Source organism: Balearica regulorum, chromosome 6 (assembly GCF_011004875.1).
Source record: "Balearica regulorum gibbericeps isolate bBalReg1 chromosome 6, bBalReg1.pri, whole genome shotgun sequence".
Taxonomy (NCBI): domain Eukaryota; kingdom Metazoa; phylum Chordata; class Aves; order Gruiformes; family Gruidae; genus Balearica; species Balearica regulorum.
The window spans coordinates 15,106,849-15,121,284 of NC_046189.1; the positions used below are offsets into that span (position 1 = coordinate 15,106,849).

The 14,436-nt window shown below is 42.9% G+C and overlaps 1 protein-coding gene across 3 annotated transcripts in view; it reads right to left on the minus strand.

Moving 5' to 3' along the window:
• PARD3B (par-3 family cell polarity regulator beta) overlaps positions 1-11,981 on the minus strand; it is a 422,926-nt gene extending 410,945 nt beyond the window's left edge. For all 3 annotated transcript variants that reach the window (XR_012836057.1, XM_075756447.1, XM_075756445.1), the window contains exon 1: positions 11,542-11,981. Coding sequence is in view for 2 of the 3 variants with exons in the window: in XM_075756447.1 (XP_075612562.1) it covers positions 11,542-11,661 (120 nt within the window). In the remaining variant the exon portion in view is untranslated. The remainder of the gene's footprint in view (positions 1-11,541) is intronic.
• Between the last annotated feature and the right edge of the window lie 2,455 nt (positions 11,982-14,436).

A 14,436-nucleotide genomic window follows, 5' to 3' on the forward strand; every position in this document is an offset into this window, starting at 1 on the left:
AAAAGTTTCAGCAAGACTTTCTACCCCACAAAAGACATGGGAAGATTCAATTCAAGGAAGCAATCTCCTTTCTAATCTTCTATTATCTAGGCAAAGAGCAAGTTGAGGTGCCAGAAGATGACAGCCAAATTTCCAACATCAACTAAGAAAACCTGTATGCTGTATTTGTTAAATAAGGCAACTACTAGAAATAGACATCTGAAAAATATGCCGATAAAGTAAATTTGATATTGGTATACTGTTGTAATCTATCCTACAGAATGGGAAGGGGGGGGGACACAATCTAGAGGAAAAGACAAAGACAACTTCTATAGAAAAATCTTAGTAGAGAGAGTAACCTCAAGAAAATACAGTTGAAGTCAATGAGTCAAAGTGTGCCACATTTTTGGTACACTAGAGCAGACCAGATATTTTCTCAAATTTAGAAGTCCCTACTCAGTATGAAATAAACCAGCTCGTAAAACTAATCCAATAGATTACTGACAACCCCTTACTGTAGCCAATTATTTTATTTATTAGAAATCAAGGTTATACCTTAAAAAAAAAAAAAATCATTGTTATAGCCAACAGCTTTTTAACTCAATGTGAATGGAAGGAATGTGGTTTGGAGGTAAACTGCAGTTTCATGGTGTTCACAACATACAGACATTTGATTGATGCAATAATGTATTTGCCTCACTTTTTCCTGCAAGCTTAACAAATACTGATTTATTTTTTTTCCTAAATGCGAGCCTGCTGGAGTCTTTACTCTGCAAAAAAAATTTCCTGTATGACTTCTGGTTTCCATGCAGGCTTTCATGTAGACTAGCTCACAGTTCAAATAAACAAGATAAGTTATTTCTTTAAAGAAATAACTTAAGTAGTGAATGGATCACTTCAACATTATTTATTTTAAAAGCAGAAGCTTGTTTCAGTCAAAAAATGTAGAAGTGAGATGCTTTAGGATCATCCAATTTACTGATGACAAAGTATGACACAGGCTAGAGGATCAGAGGAAGTTACCCACTTGTTTTTGTCCTGGAGAGACTGAGGAACCATTTTCATTACACAACTGCATAGGCTTTACTACCCATGAAAAAGTATGACTAAGCCTTTCAAGGCTTCAACTGCTGCAAAACAGCAACCTCCCCTTGATCAGATTTGTAGAACACCTGAATTACTTCTACTTTTAGAAGAGTTACAGACACACTGTCACAGGTAGCTTTGTTTATTGCTTCCCCTACTTCTGCACTACTGAATTTCTTTCTTACCTTTGTGGTGTTTAGCATCTAGGATAAATCCAACAAAAATTGAGATGAGAACCCTCAACCAAAATCCCTACTGAATTAGTTAAGAAAGCCTTGTAGAAAAAGGTTACAGCTAGCAGAATGAGAATTTCAATAGCTGCTCAACCAGGGATCCACACGAAAGACATTCTGCAACTGACCTCCAGGCAGAAGTTGCCAGGTTAGACAGCACGTGCAATTCTGACAAGCTATAGAGGAAGAGGAACTTAGTCTATGACCTGGAACTCCACTTAACTATCTTCCTTATTCATAAAACTCATCACTTACAAAAGGTACAAGATACAGAGATACAAAATCTGTATGCAAATCGGTCTACAGCCAACACTTCCACTAACGGCAAAGTCTTAAGCCTTAAGTTTACAGTGTGGTTTCATTTCTGGCTTGTGCGCAGAAATAAAAAAGTTGGCAAGCAGAGAATGTTAGTGGAAAGCTTTGTAACACTCAAAATACTATCCATCAAATTCATCACCAAATAAGTATCACAGGGGACTATTAAAAAAAAAATCATATTCAGCTTCAGCAAAGGTCACAGAAAGCAAACTGTGCTACCAAGAACCAAATTCAACAAAAAAATGCCTGACCTACAGGAACTCAAGTGAATGGTACATACATTCAGTAATATACTCCTTAAAACATAGAAAAATGGTAGAATTATACTTCAAACCCTCTACATAAAATTCTGCCTTTATGACCATAATGACAGCTAGCACTGTAAGACTAACTAAAAAAGGCTAGGGAAGACTATATGGTCTCAAAACTTATAGTTTGAGGAGAAATAAATAAGGATCTACCTCTATATGGACATCACCAAAATTTATGGGGAAGCATTTAAGTCTGCCTGACCCACCAGGCATACCAGCCAAGAGAACAACTGCAGAGCAGGTACATGCATCTTTTCAACTGGTCACCTTCTGTAGCAGCTGAAGATCACCGATCTGCTTACCAGAAGAACAGAACCTTGTAATAGTAGGTTTCAGGGAAATGTGAAAACACTAACTACTCTACCACCACCTTTGACAGGTAATGGCAAGGCATAAATCCATGCCCAAATTAAAAAAAAAAATCCTCAGCTGTAGGGTGGTCTACACATGGGTGCTCAAGATCCATTCCAGAGTTAAGACACAGGATAAATCCACCACAGAGGAGATTAACCCATCAGGATTTATGACTTGCCTCTCCTTCAAAGGTTCAAACAGTGACATGCTGGATTCTAACCTCTCTGGAGCTGGAATGACTCTTAAGTTGACCTGTACACTGACACCCAAATTAAAAGAAACAGGAGATGATTATATACAGTATTTTTTTCTCCTCTCAGAAAATCTGTAACTTACTCAGGTTTGCCAATAAAGATCAGCTCAGCTGTTGAGGGATTGATGAAAATGAGACAGTATCTTCTATAACAATCTGAAGGTCTTCTAAGGTTTTAGGAAAGAGAGATGAACAGAGGAACTTACTAGTGAAAGAAAAAAAGCCACACAATTTTCCAGGAATGCAGGTCTCGGAGCTTCTTTGGATTGTATCAAATTCTCCTTTAGTCTAAGCACTCCATTTTCCTGTACTGATTGAGAAATTACTGCATTTTTGTAAAGGCAAATGATAGAAAGGGTGCGTGTTAGGATTCACCAATAGCTAGTATTTTGTTGGGAATCTGGAAAACATTCCATCAGATAAGCTGTGCTACAAAACCATTTGGCTCAATGGAGCCTTGTCTTTGAAGTCAAATCCCTAGCCAGAAAAAAAAAAAAAAAGCCCAAAAAGCCAGCTGTTGGCCTCTACGCATCAGACTGAATTCTGTGATTCCAAGTACCAGTCTTTGTTAGCCTACAATCATTCATCTTCCTCCCCATCTACCATTCATACAAATGGTATCCTTATTACCAGCTGTAAGAAGCATGTTCATTCAAGCACTCTGTAGTTTTCTCTTTCATATACGTAATAACCAATGAAGAAAGCACTGAAGTAACAGGTCTCACTGTGGCAATAAATGCTGCCAGTGCATCCTCATGGAACCAACAACCAACTTGTCTAAACCTCCCAATTCAGGAGCATTCCCAAGAGCAAATATAAGCACTAGAGTAGTGCTATGGCACCTGCCGCAACAAAGCAAAGCTGTCAGTTCTGAATAGATGTACTGGTGGCATACAAATTACAGGTTTACACTGGAAAGCAAGACAGATTTGGATGACATTAAAACATTACAACAGTTCGCTTAATGAAGGTGTCTATAGCACAATCACTAGGCATAAGAAAAAAAGCATTTACAGAATCAAGTCTTACGTATCTCCTCTTTAAAGTGAGAATAACAGTCCTAAAAGGCTCCTGTGCAAACACTAATTTCTTATAATGCAAAGTTCTCTTTACAAATAAGTTAGAGGTAATCCTATGTAAGAAATAAAGCACTAAAGATAAAACTTAGAGAACTACCACAATAAAATATAAACCGAGGGGAACAAAAACTGCTTTTATTAAGGAAGACACTATGCAAGTACTGCACAGGTATTTCCCCCCCCCGCCCCCCGAAGTTCTTGTAACACGCTGATTTTCTAAATTTTTCATATGAAGCAGCTTCCTCGTTTTACCAATGTATCCAGAGCACTATCTGGTATGGGGAATTTAGAAGTCCATTTCTATCAGTAGGTCATTCACTTGAGCCCATCATTTCTGTTTAGTAAGAAATACTCTGACATAAAATGGGTATATCTTTATGCATAACCTCAATCTTGAAGAATGAAATATAAAAATACAAAGTGGAATCTGTTCTCAACAATACTAATTGCTCAAGACCCTCAGCATTATCATATTTATTAAGGATGAAACACAGGCATCTTTATAGGGGGCTCGAGGGAGTTTCCAGTAACAAAGCAATAGGTCTTCACACCTAGGAAAGCTACTGTTATGACATTAGCATCATTAGGAAAGCCTAAAGAATGTTCTGCTCAATGGGGGAGGAAATCTGCTGCTTCAGTAGCAGGATGCAAGACTCTATACAGTACGGTGTGACTCAACCGACCTATCATACTGAACAAGTAAGGAAGAAAGCATAGTCACATAACATGAATCAAAAGACATTATTCCCAAATAACTGTGTCTGTTAAAAACAAAAACATTACATTTTTAAGAAAACATCAATAGAACACAACCCTCCATTTTCAAATACTTAGAAAAAATATTAAAGCTGCATTTTATGCAGAAACAAAAGCACCTCCCAGTTCCATTCTATGTCAGAAGGATTTTTTTTTTTTTTAACATTAAGACTATCATACTACATGGTGCTTCCCAAATTGGAAATAAATACATAAAAAAATACCATTTGAGGTTTAAATTCCTTCTTCACAAATTCATATGAGACTATTCAGAGTTCATCTTCAACTGTGCAAAGAGCAATAGGGAGCCATCACTACTGAGAACTCTGTACTGCTCTTCAATGACTTCCTTCTATGACTGTTTTAACACTCACTTATTACAAAAATCTTTGCTATCTCTAGAGTGATAAGAACTGAATAGTACTCAGAACTTGATAAATATGATCTGGAGGACAAACATGAAAACTCTTTATTATCACATACACTGAAGCCTGACCCGCAGTACTTCCAGGGTGAGTTATTCTCATTTTGCCTACTGAATTTCCACCATTTCCATCCAGCTCTACCCTTTAACTGAGGTCCCCTGAAACACATTAACATCAGATGACTTAATATTCAGCCAACAGCCCAAGTTACTGGCAGCAGTCTACTTCTTAAAAAGAACAAAGGCATCCAAAATTTTCTTTTCTAGGTTACATAAGTACATCATGTCCTATAAGACATTTTGTATGACAAGTCTGACTAAGTCCATGGGCAGTTGTTCTTTTCTTTTTCTAACAGGTGTTTATAATCAGGAGACTGGGAATCTACCAAAATCTCATTACATCCACACTAGTGGCTATGAAGGAGCAGACATTTTATGCCAAAGTGATAGAAAGGTGAGGCTGAAAGAGTACCTGATTTTTCAATATCAGTGTAAAGGCGATCCTGAAAATTCTTTGAGACCCAAAATTCTGCCGCTTGCAAGCTATTTCCAATCTCAATGAAATATCACCGCCAGTGTTAAGTCAGTAACAGTTTGTTTTACATAGAATTTTTAAAAGTAATTTGTCTCCTTTCCTTTTCTTTACTGTCCCTACTTACATGGCCTGTCTTCTTATGTATGAGTCAGTTACCCATAAACTCATACAACAGTAATGGAAAAGCAGCGTATCAAGTTATAGTCTCCTTCTTCAGTATGATATCAGAGTGGACAAATCTGAAGGCCGAATGCAGAAGTGATAATGAAGCTGTTCATTGAAATACATCGGTTTCCAAGACAATGTAAAAGCTCTCTAACATGCTGTAGCTGATTGAGCAATACTAAGACAAATATGGAAATGAATAGTTAAAACATTTCCTAGTACTTAAAAACAGAGCTTGTAATTGTTTTGGTAGAACAAAGATTATGGATTAACCTCATCCCTATTAGGAAGTTTATTTTATGTTATGCTCTAAGACAAACTGGGACAGAAAAAAAAAAAAAACACACACTAAAAACTAGAGACCACATCCAAGACAGAAGTGCCACACAAATACAACTGTATTACTCTGCCTTTATAAAGGACTAAATACTCATGATTTGCCCAAAACAGTAAAGTGTTCATAACAAAGGATTTCTTTCAAAGCTTTCCACATATATCTTCTGAAGAAATTTGTTATGTTTTTACAAACTTTTTTTGTAAGCATAGAGTTTGGAGTCAAAATAAATTGTCATTTTCCCTACTCCCAATGTTTTTACAGAGACTACAAGAACATTTAGTACTCCTTCTGCTTGCTGGCTGATTTACAACAGCAATACATAATTCCAGAAAACTAATTGTCATGTTGTGGGGCAAGCAAGAACAGAAAGAAAGGGAAAAAATACTTTATTAGTAGGAATCAGAAAATTACATAGACAGTCAACCTGCAGCATTAGCTCTTTAAATGCATCTAATTTGGGGAAGGTTGCCAACACAACCCAACTAACTCACTATTCTCACTCTAATAAAAAATGTGCCATTCTTGAATCAACTTGTTTACTATATTATTGCTTCCTACTGGGTCTCACTGCCAATTAAAATTACCATTACGATCCCAGAATCAACTGCTGGCTCATACAGTCTCATCAGTGGAAATAGACACTCTAATGCCTGTAACAACTAGAGATCGAGTCCCTGTAAGATAGTTCAACTAATACTTGATTGTCTGTGTCAGCATTCCCAAAGGGAGGTCCACAAAGGCTGTGAAAGCAAGCCACTCAGGAATTTAACTGTGCTTAAAATGACAAATTTTAAACTCATATTTAAACGACAAACTGCAGTGCTTATTGATTTTGCTACATGGCTTCCACATCTCACCTATTCAACTGGCTTCTATGAGCAAGGCTTTAGAACACCGCAGTAGTCACTTCAAGCAAGCCATATAGGTAACTGCCATGCATGCAAACACCAGTAAATTGATACACAAACACCACTTCCCCATCTCTGGCTTCTCCAGAGAGTTAAAGAACATCTGGAGCAGCAAGATGCTTTTATACATTTTACCTGGGAAAAGTTTCACTGTAGCTTAAAGAAAAACCATTGTGGATTTCACTTGCTAGTCTCATAGCCATTCTTTTCATTCTTTACATCACCTTCTGTACCAACAGCAGTAAAGGCGTTTGAGTTAGCAAACTAGCATCTCCAGCTGAACCAAAGGCTACACTACAAAGCTGGTAATTCAAGTATTGCCTCCTACTTGGGGGGAGTGGCATTTCAAAAGGGAGAAGTATGAGCACAATGGTGTGCTTAGCTTGAATGCATTTGGCCTCTATGCTTTCAACAGGACCATGGAGACCCAGACAACACCACAAGAGCATATGGAACCCTTCAGTGCTGACCTAGAACCCCTCTTTCTCCCTCTCTCATCCACACACTCAGGAAAAGAAAAAAAGCAAACAAAAGGTGTCTCACAATTCACTGGAAAACAATCAGTGAGGTACCATGTCTTGCATCCAAGGGCTATGCCTTATAGCCACAGAGAAGCAAACACAAACAACAGGCACAGCAACTCAAGTATCTTGCACTACATCTGCTCTCACTCAAGCAAAGAATCTTAAATACAACAGATAACGTGCAACTGCTCCCCAAGGCACCAAAAATACTAAGTTACAAGAAATACTAAGAGACTGAACTGACAATAAGGAATCATTAATCCTACCATATCTACCTGTCAGCAGGAAGCCTTAACACACACATTACTAAACAGTAACAAAAGCAGATCCTGAGACACAAAAAAGTTCCGCCAAGATTCATTTTACTGAAACACAAGTTACTTTCTGAGATGATGGTCACTCCCCTGAAAAATTTATTTACAACTCCCACCAAGCAGCTGATCCACAAAACATGCTGTTAAACATGGAAAACTATTCACGTCGTGAACTCCCAGAGCCCAGAAATCTTAGCTGATACTGTAATACAGGCAATAGTTTATAAGTCCAGACAGTTATTTGTATCCTCCAGTGAACCAGACACGATCTGCCCATTCAGAGCTACAACAGTACCTCTAAAACCCACTGCTAAGCTCAGTACCATCAAAAAATAATCACTGTCTGATTTTTCAGCTGAAACAATGGCCCTGTATTTTGTTTAGTTAACGGAGCAATTGAGCTGTCATGACCAAACCTTGCCAACACAGCCCAGCCAAGAAACCAAACCAAACTTGTTAAGAAAACACAGCAGGCTACAATAAGCAACTGCCTGCAGAGTTCTCAGCTATTTACCAAAAGTCTCACAGAAATGAGAGAATCAGCCATTTACTGCATCAACTTTCCCTTCATTACAATTGTAAAGAAGTGCTGAGTACTTTGAACCAATTAAAACTTTTGCTATTTTTATACACAGAGATTCAAATATTTTACAACATTTAAGAATGAATATGCTAATCTCATATCTTCCCCTTTACCAGGCAAGCGACTGCAATGCAATAGCAAAACTAGGCTTCCAGAACAACCCCCAAAATAGAGCCTCTCGCACACTTTTTTGTGGTATTTGACAATACGATAACTGATAAAAATTTCCTAAAGCTTGTATCCTAGCTACCTTTTTCATTTTCCATTCTGCAACAAAAGATATTCCATGTATCAATTTTCTTCCTTTCTCCAAATACTTTAGGCACTTTAACAATACCATTTTCCACTTTGTTCTTTTAAGACTTTAACACTTGAAAAAAACCTACGTAAAGAACACTGAACATGCCAACAGAAACAGCATCATTCTGCCACAGGAAGTATTCCAAACATTCTAAATATTTTGAAAAGAAAAGCAAATCTTCAGTTATCTTTAACATAAACCTGTTTGCGTGCCCACGACTCACAACAGATTTTAGCTGCTGATTATCTTGAAATAATCCCATCCTCTAAGATTCTCCATTTTTGTAAAGAAAGTTAATTTTAGAAAGAGCAAATAGAAGGAAAATGGCAAAACACTCCATCCATGTTAGATTGGAAAAAAGCTCTCCACAAGGTAATAAAATTGATTGTTTATGGCTTCTGTATGATCTATTTTACCAACCCCAAATCTTCCCTCGGGAAAGAGCATTAACTCTGAGTAATGCTTGACAAGATAAGAGGAAATTTATTTATTTTTTGGCTAGTTCCATTGCAAATCACAGACTGAAAACTAACTTATACAAAGCACTGTAAGAGAACCATTTAAGTTTCCAGTAAACAGAGGGGAGAGAGGGTGCAGAAGTCATAAAACTTTTAGTGACTTGAATGAAAACCTGTTCTGTATTTTTCAGGTCCTTGGGTTGCTTCCCCCACCCTGCCTCTTTACACATCCTTGTACAAGCTCTGAATCACCATTACTAGAAGCGATCAGCAATTTTTGAACAAACTGGACTGTATCCACTTTGACTACAATGCAGAATAGGGAACTCAAGACTTCTATAACAAAATAGCCAGAAAAAAAGTTTTATTTGCAAAGGCAAGAAATACAAGGTCAGAAATGTTAACTCTGGCATTTGGCAGTCCTATACAGAAGGCTGGATGATTTTGACCTCACACTGAAGGGGGCATAGGAGATGACTGCTCAGCATAAAAATAATTTTCTTTAAATATTACCTAAATAGCAAATTGGGTACAAAATCATGAGAAACTAATTGGACATCTTCAATGTCTGGCGTTTATCTGGACCTTTCTCAAGTTGTTGGAATTCCTCTCCTATAAATTGCTTCTAGAACAGCGTCATGGTTTAACCTCATCCAGCAGCTACGCCCCACGCAGCCACTCACTCACTCCTGACACAGGATGGGGGAGAGAATCAGAAGAGTAGAAGTGAGAAAACTCGTGGGTTGAGATAAAGACAGTTTAATAGGTAAAGCAAAAGCCACACACACAAGCAAAGCAAAACAAGAAATTCATTCATCATTTCCCATTGGCAGGCAGGTGTGCAGCCATCTCCAGGAAAGCAGGGCTCCATCACAGGTAACAGTTACCTGGGAAGGCAAACGCCATCACTCCAAACAACCCCCCCCCCCCCCCCCTTATTCTTCCATGAGCTATATATGCTGAGCATGACATCATATGGTATGGAATATCCCTTTGGTCACTGGGTTCAGCTGGCCCTCCCCTCCCAACTCCTTGTGCACCTCCAGCCTACTCAGTGGTGGGGTGGTGAGAGAAGCAGAAAAAGCCTTGGCTCTGTGTAAGCACTGCTCAGCAATAAGGAAAACATCCCTGTATTATTAACACTGTTTCCAGCACAAATCCAAAACATAGCCCCATACTGGCTACTATGAAGAAAATTAACTCTGTCCCAGCCAAAAAGTGTTTATACAAAAGTTTCATAGGCCATCTTTCAACCACCATCATGAGCCTAATTCCAATGTCATCACAAGCACAAATCAAAGCTGAAATCAAATTTTAAATTTCTGAGTTCAACTCAGCTGAAAATAATTCTGTTTCTGATAAACTCCACTCCTGAAGAGAGACCATATGCCTATTTAAATACTCTGGACCATACTTCAGTGCAAAAGATCTCACTGATTGTTGGCTGTAACAACACCAAGAATTCTATAAACATTTTGCAGTTATTACACACATGCAATATTCATTAGGAAAAAGATTTTTCATAGAAAGTATTTGTCAAGTTCTATGTATCTTAAGGCAGGTTAAAGCACTGCTCTTGCTCAGAAAGATTAACATGGTGACCACTACAACCTCTGCCACAGAGCAGGCTCAGCTGTTCATGATCAATTTAACATATTGGTCACAAGTTTCTCTCAAGATAAAGCTGCAAGAACAAGAATTTTACTTCCAGATTTGCACTCAGGATATCAAGCAACCGATTGGGCACTGAAGAAACCAGCACAGGGCACAAGATAGATCCCATAAGCCACTAGCTGTCCTTTTCCTTTTTATTCATATGTTTTAGGAGGATGGACAATCCTGCAAACCCTTAATTCAGGGCTTGTAACCGGAAGCTCTTTCACAAAGCAGTATTTGCAACACTAGGCCTTTCATCAATATTAAACAGTATCCCATTAGCCTTCAGCACCTGCCTCTTGGAAGAAAAAGAAAAAAGTATTTTTATGCTCAATTAGGTACAACCTAAGAAAAACTCGAGCTTCTTTCATGTAAAGGAAGTCATCTACCCATGCAGATAGCACCACACAGAGCAGCTGATGCCAGAAAACACAAGCTTTAATGGAAATAACAGAAGTTATGTTTGTGTCTGTACCAAGTTTGTTAGTCAACATGCACAGCACTAACATAAGAAACCTTAAAACACGTAGAATAAACCAGGCCAGCTTGTTAACTGAGTGGCACAGGCTCTCAGCTCGCCAGCATCAGCCGTTCACACAAAGTACCTGGCAGGGGGTTCACAGCACGGGCCCACGCGGGACGGGCACCACCAGGACCATGTCCCGTGGGCCCAACGGCCGCGGGGCCTGGCAGCCCGCCCTCGGCGCCCCTCAGCCCAGCCCAGCCGCCTGCCGTTAACCCCGGCCGCGCCTCGCGCCGGCCCCGGGCCTTCCCCCCAGGCCAACCCTCGCGCCGGCCGTTACCCGCCGCCCCCCTCGCGCCGGCCGTTACCCGTCGCGCCGGCCGTCAGCCGGCCGCCCCGCTCCCACCGTCCGTGGGCCCTTCTCCCGGCCGCCCCTCACCCCGCCGGCCGGCTCCGCATACGGCCCGGCCCCCCGGGCGGGCGAGCGCGGGCCCACGCCCTCACCTTCTCCTGGGCCTTGCGGTAGCGCTGCAGGGCCTGCTGGGTCAGGTCCCGCACGCGGAGCTGCCCGTCCTTGCAGGGCACCACGATCCCCGTCCGCCCGAAGCACACGGTCACTTTCATCTCAGCGGACCGCCATGCCCTGCCTGCCGAAAAACGGCGCCCGCCGCCGCCGCCGCCGCGCGGCCCGGCTCGAGGAGCGGCACAGGTGCGGGAGGCCCGGCGGCGCCGGCAGGTGCCTGTCCCCGGTCCCACGGCGGGGGCGGGACGGCAGGTGCGCGCGGAGCCCCGGGAGCTGCGCCTCACCGCTCGCGGGCAGCGCCGGGAGCGAGGCCGCGGCCACCGGCCTCCTTCCGCCGCGGCGGGCCGCTGTGCCCGCCCCTCCCCGCCTGGCTCTCCGGGGAGGCGCGGGCCGGGCCGGGCGGGGCGGCCCCGTACGGCGTTGGGGGGGGGCGCGGCGGGACGGCCGGGGGCGGCGGTGCTGCTCGCCTGGGGTAGGGCAGCGCCGGGGCAGTACGGGGCAGGCCGGGCCGCGCCGGGTTTAAAGGGGCCGCGGCGCCCCGTGGGGCACGCTGCCCCGCGTAGCCCACACCGGGCAAAGCACTCTCCCTGTGCGGCCTGTGGACAGGTGCCCACCGCACCCCCCGCGCTGGGCAGAGCGGGGCACAGAGGCTGCACCCACGCAGCCGCACCCAGCCAGCAGCACTCTGTCCGGTCCTTGCGGGCAGTGACCGGCGTGAAATGCTGACTTGTAACAGCCCATTACAGGGGCATCGTGCTGTAACGCTTGGCTCTGCGAGAGACTGACACTCTGGCGTGCCCTAACAGCCCTCCCTGCCAGCACGGCGGTGCTCCTGCACAGCATTGATCTGTACCACACATAGCACAGGGCACTTGCACACAGAGCAGGCCCTTTGACACGCAAAATAGAGCTATAGAGAAGTAACGCACAGTAACCTGTACTGTGGTGCAATGACCAGGGCAAAGACCACCGGCCTTGCCCTGCCAAGCAGTGAAACCCACACGCATGCACAGGTGTGTGCCGCCCGCCCCTGACCTACAACACAAGAGCTCGCACACACCTTGCCACACCACACAGCAACTTGCAGGCACTCCCAACACCATACCTACTCTGCAGCATACAGCAACACACACAGAAACACATCAGCCCAATGCAGCAAGAGCCCATACTCTTCAAGACATGGTGTGGCAAAGCCACACAACCTGCACGATGGGATGTCAGGCTCTGCACCACTCCCCAAACACCCACGACTGCAAAGCACATTTTTCTGTACCACATGGTATCGAGCAGTGCCCCCCTGCATCTTACCTACCACCAGATCATGTACAACATTGTGCAAATACATGAGACAGCCCAATCCATTACAGTCATAACAGATGAATCTACACACAGATGTGTGCAACTGAAAATCACCACAAAGCAAAGAAAAGGCAATATAAAAATACCTCTAAACCACAGCATGACATCATACAGTACAAGGGGACTATTGCTGCAGTAAAAATAATGTCACAGCAACTCAGATTTGCATTCAAAAAGGCAGTCCACACCATGTGCTGCATAACATAACCAAATGATAGTACCAGAGAAGTTGCAGTGGAAGTGGGCCAAAACAGCCTAAGCTGGAGGCTAAAGTGAATAGTGAAGTTTTGGGATGAGATGGGGATAGAGCCACATAAACTCCAGCAAGCAGAAAGTTTATGCTGGTTCCTTAAGAGCAGGCACAGGCAGAGTGTGGGACTGCTGCAGTGGTAAACAATTCCTCCATGCCTTTTCAAATCTGGATGTGTCTGCCACCAGCCCACAGCATTTCAGAGCAAATCACAGGGAAATAATCTATTAAACCATATATAGAACTGAGTTCCCTGGGTACATACGTGTGTTTGCATGTGTAAGTGCACAAATGTGCATCCCATATGCTTTGAACCAGAAAAAAATTACTTTTTTTTTTTTTCCTTCCAGAGCAAAGAAGCAATGCAAAGGAACAGGAATATTCTGTTTCTTCCGGAAACACCGTGGGTAAGGTAGCACAGCTTGCAGGCCAGAAACACCCCCAGGGCGGGCAGGCAGTGCTGGATGTGCTAGGGGCAGCTGAAAGGTTCCCTGGAGTCAGCTCATGTGGCCATACCCGACACACCGCTGTGTCCTTGCCAGCTCAGCCCCAAGCCAACCCTGGCTCCCAACCATGAAGCAGGGCCAAACAGTTTCTCCCGGGTCAGCACCACTGTAAAGCATTCATCACTAAATAATTATTCCTCCCAACTGCTGGAGTGACCAGCAGGTCAGCTAGGCTATGGAAATGATTCACATGAAAAATAATCAAGGAGGGGAAAAAGGGAAGACTTGGTATAACTCCTAGTGATTCCATAAGCTGAGTTTGTAAGGAGGGAGCCACAGGGGTACCCAGGGCAGGGAGGCAACAGCTCCTCACGCCTTTCTTTGCTCTTGAGAAATGATAAGGGGGAGCAGACCCACGCAGTGGCCTGAGCTGAGTCAGTGGGAGTGGGAGGCAGGAGGAGTTCAAGGCACGCCACTATCTCAGCTGCTGACGTGCTGGTGGGAAGCCTGAGTCCCTGTGCTTATATGGCTTTGGTTACAGAGTACAGGGGGGTTTAGGTTAATAATTGACTGTGAACATAAAGGCTTCTCACTCTCTCCCTCTGTTTCTCTTTCCCTTTCCCCCTGTATCTCTGTTTATGAGCAAAGTCTGACACATTCAGGAAAAAACATGGTATGATTTTTTTTTTCCTCGAGTTCTGAAAAGCGCAGGTGATATGCACTGTAACTGGAGTTGGATGGATCTTTTTGACAGAGATGGTGTTAGACCAATTGGTACGTCTGGAAAAAATTAAAGCAATTTTTGCCCCAACTCCATACCT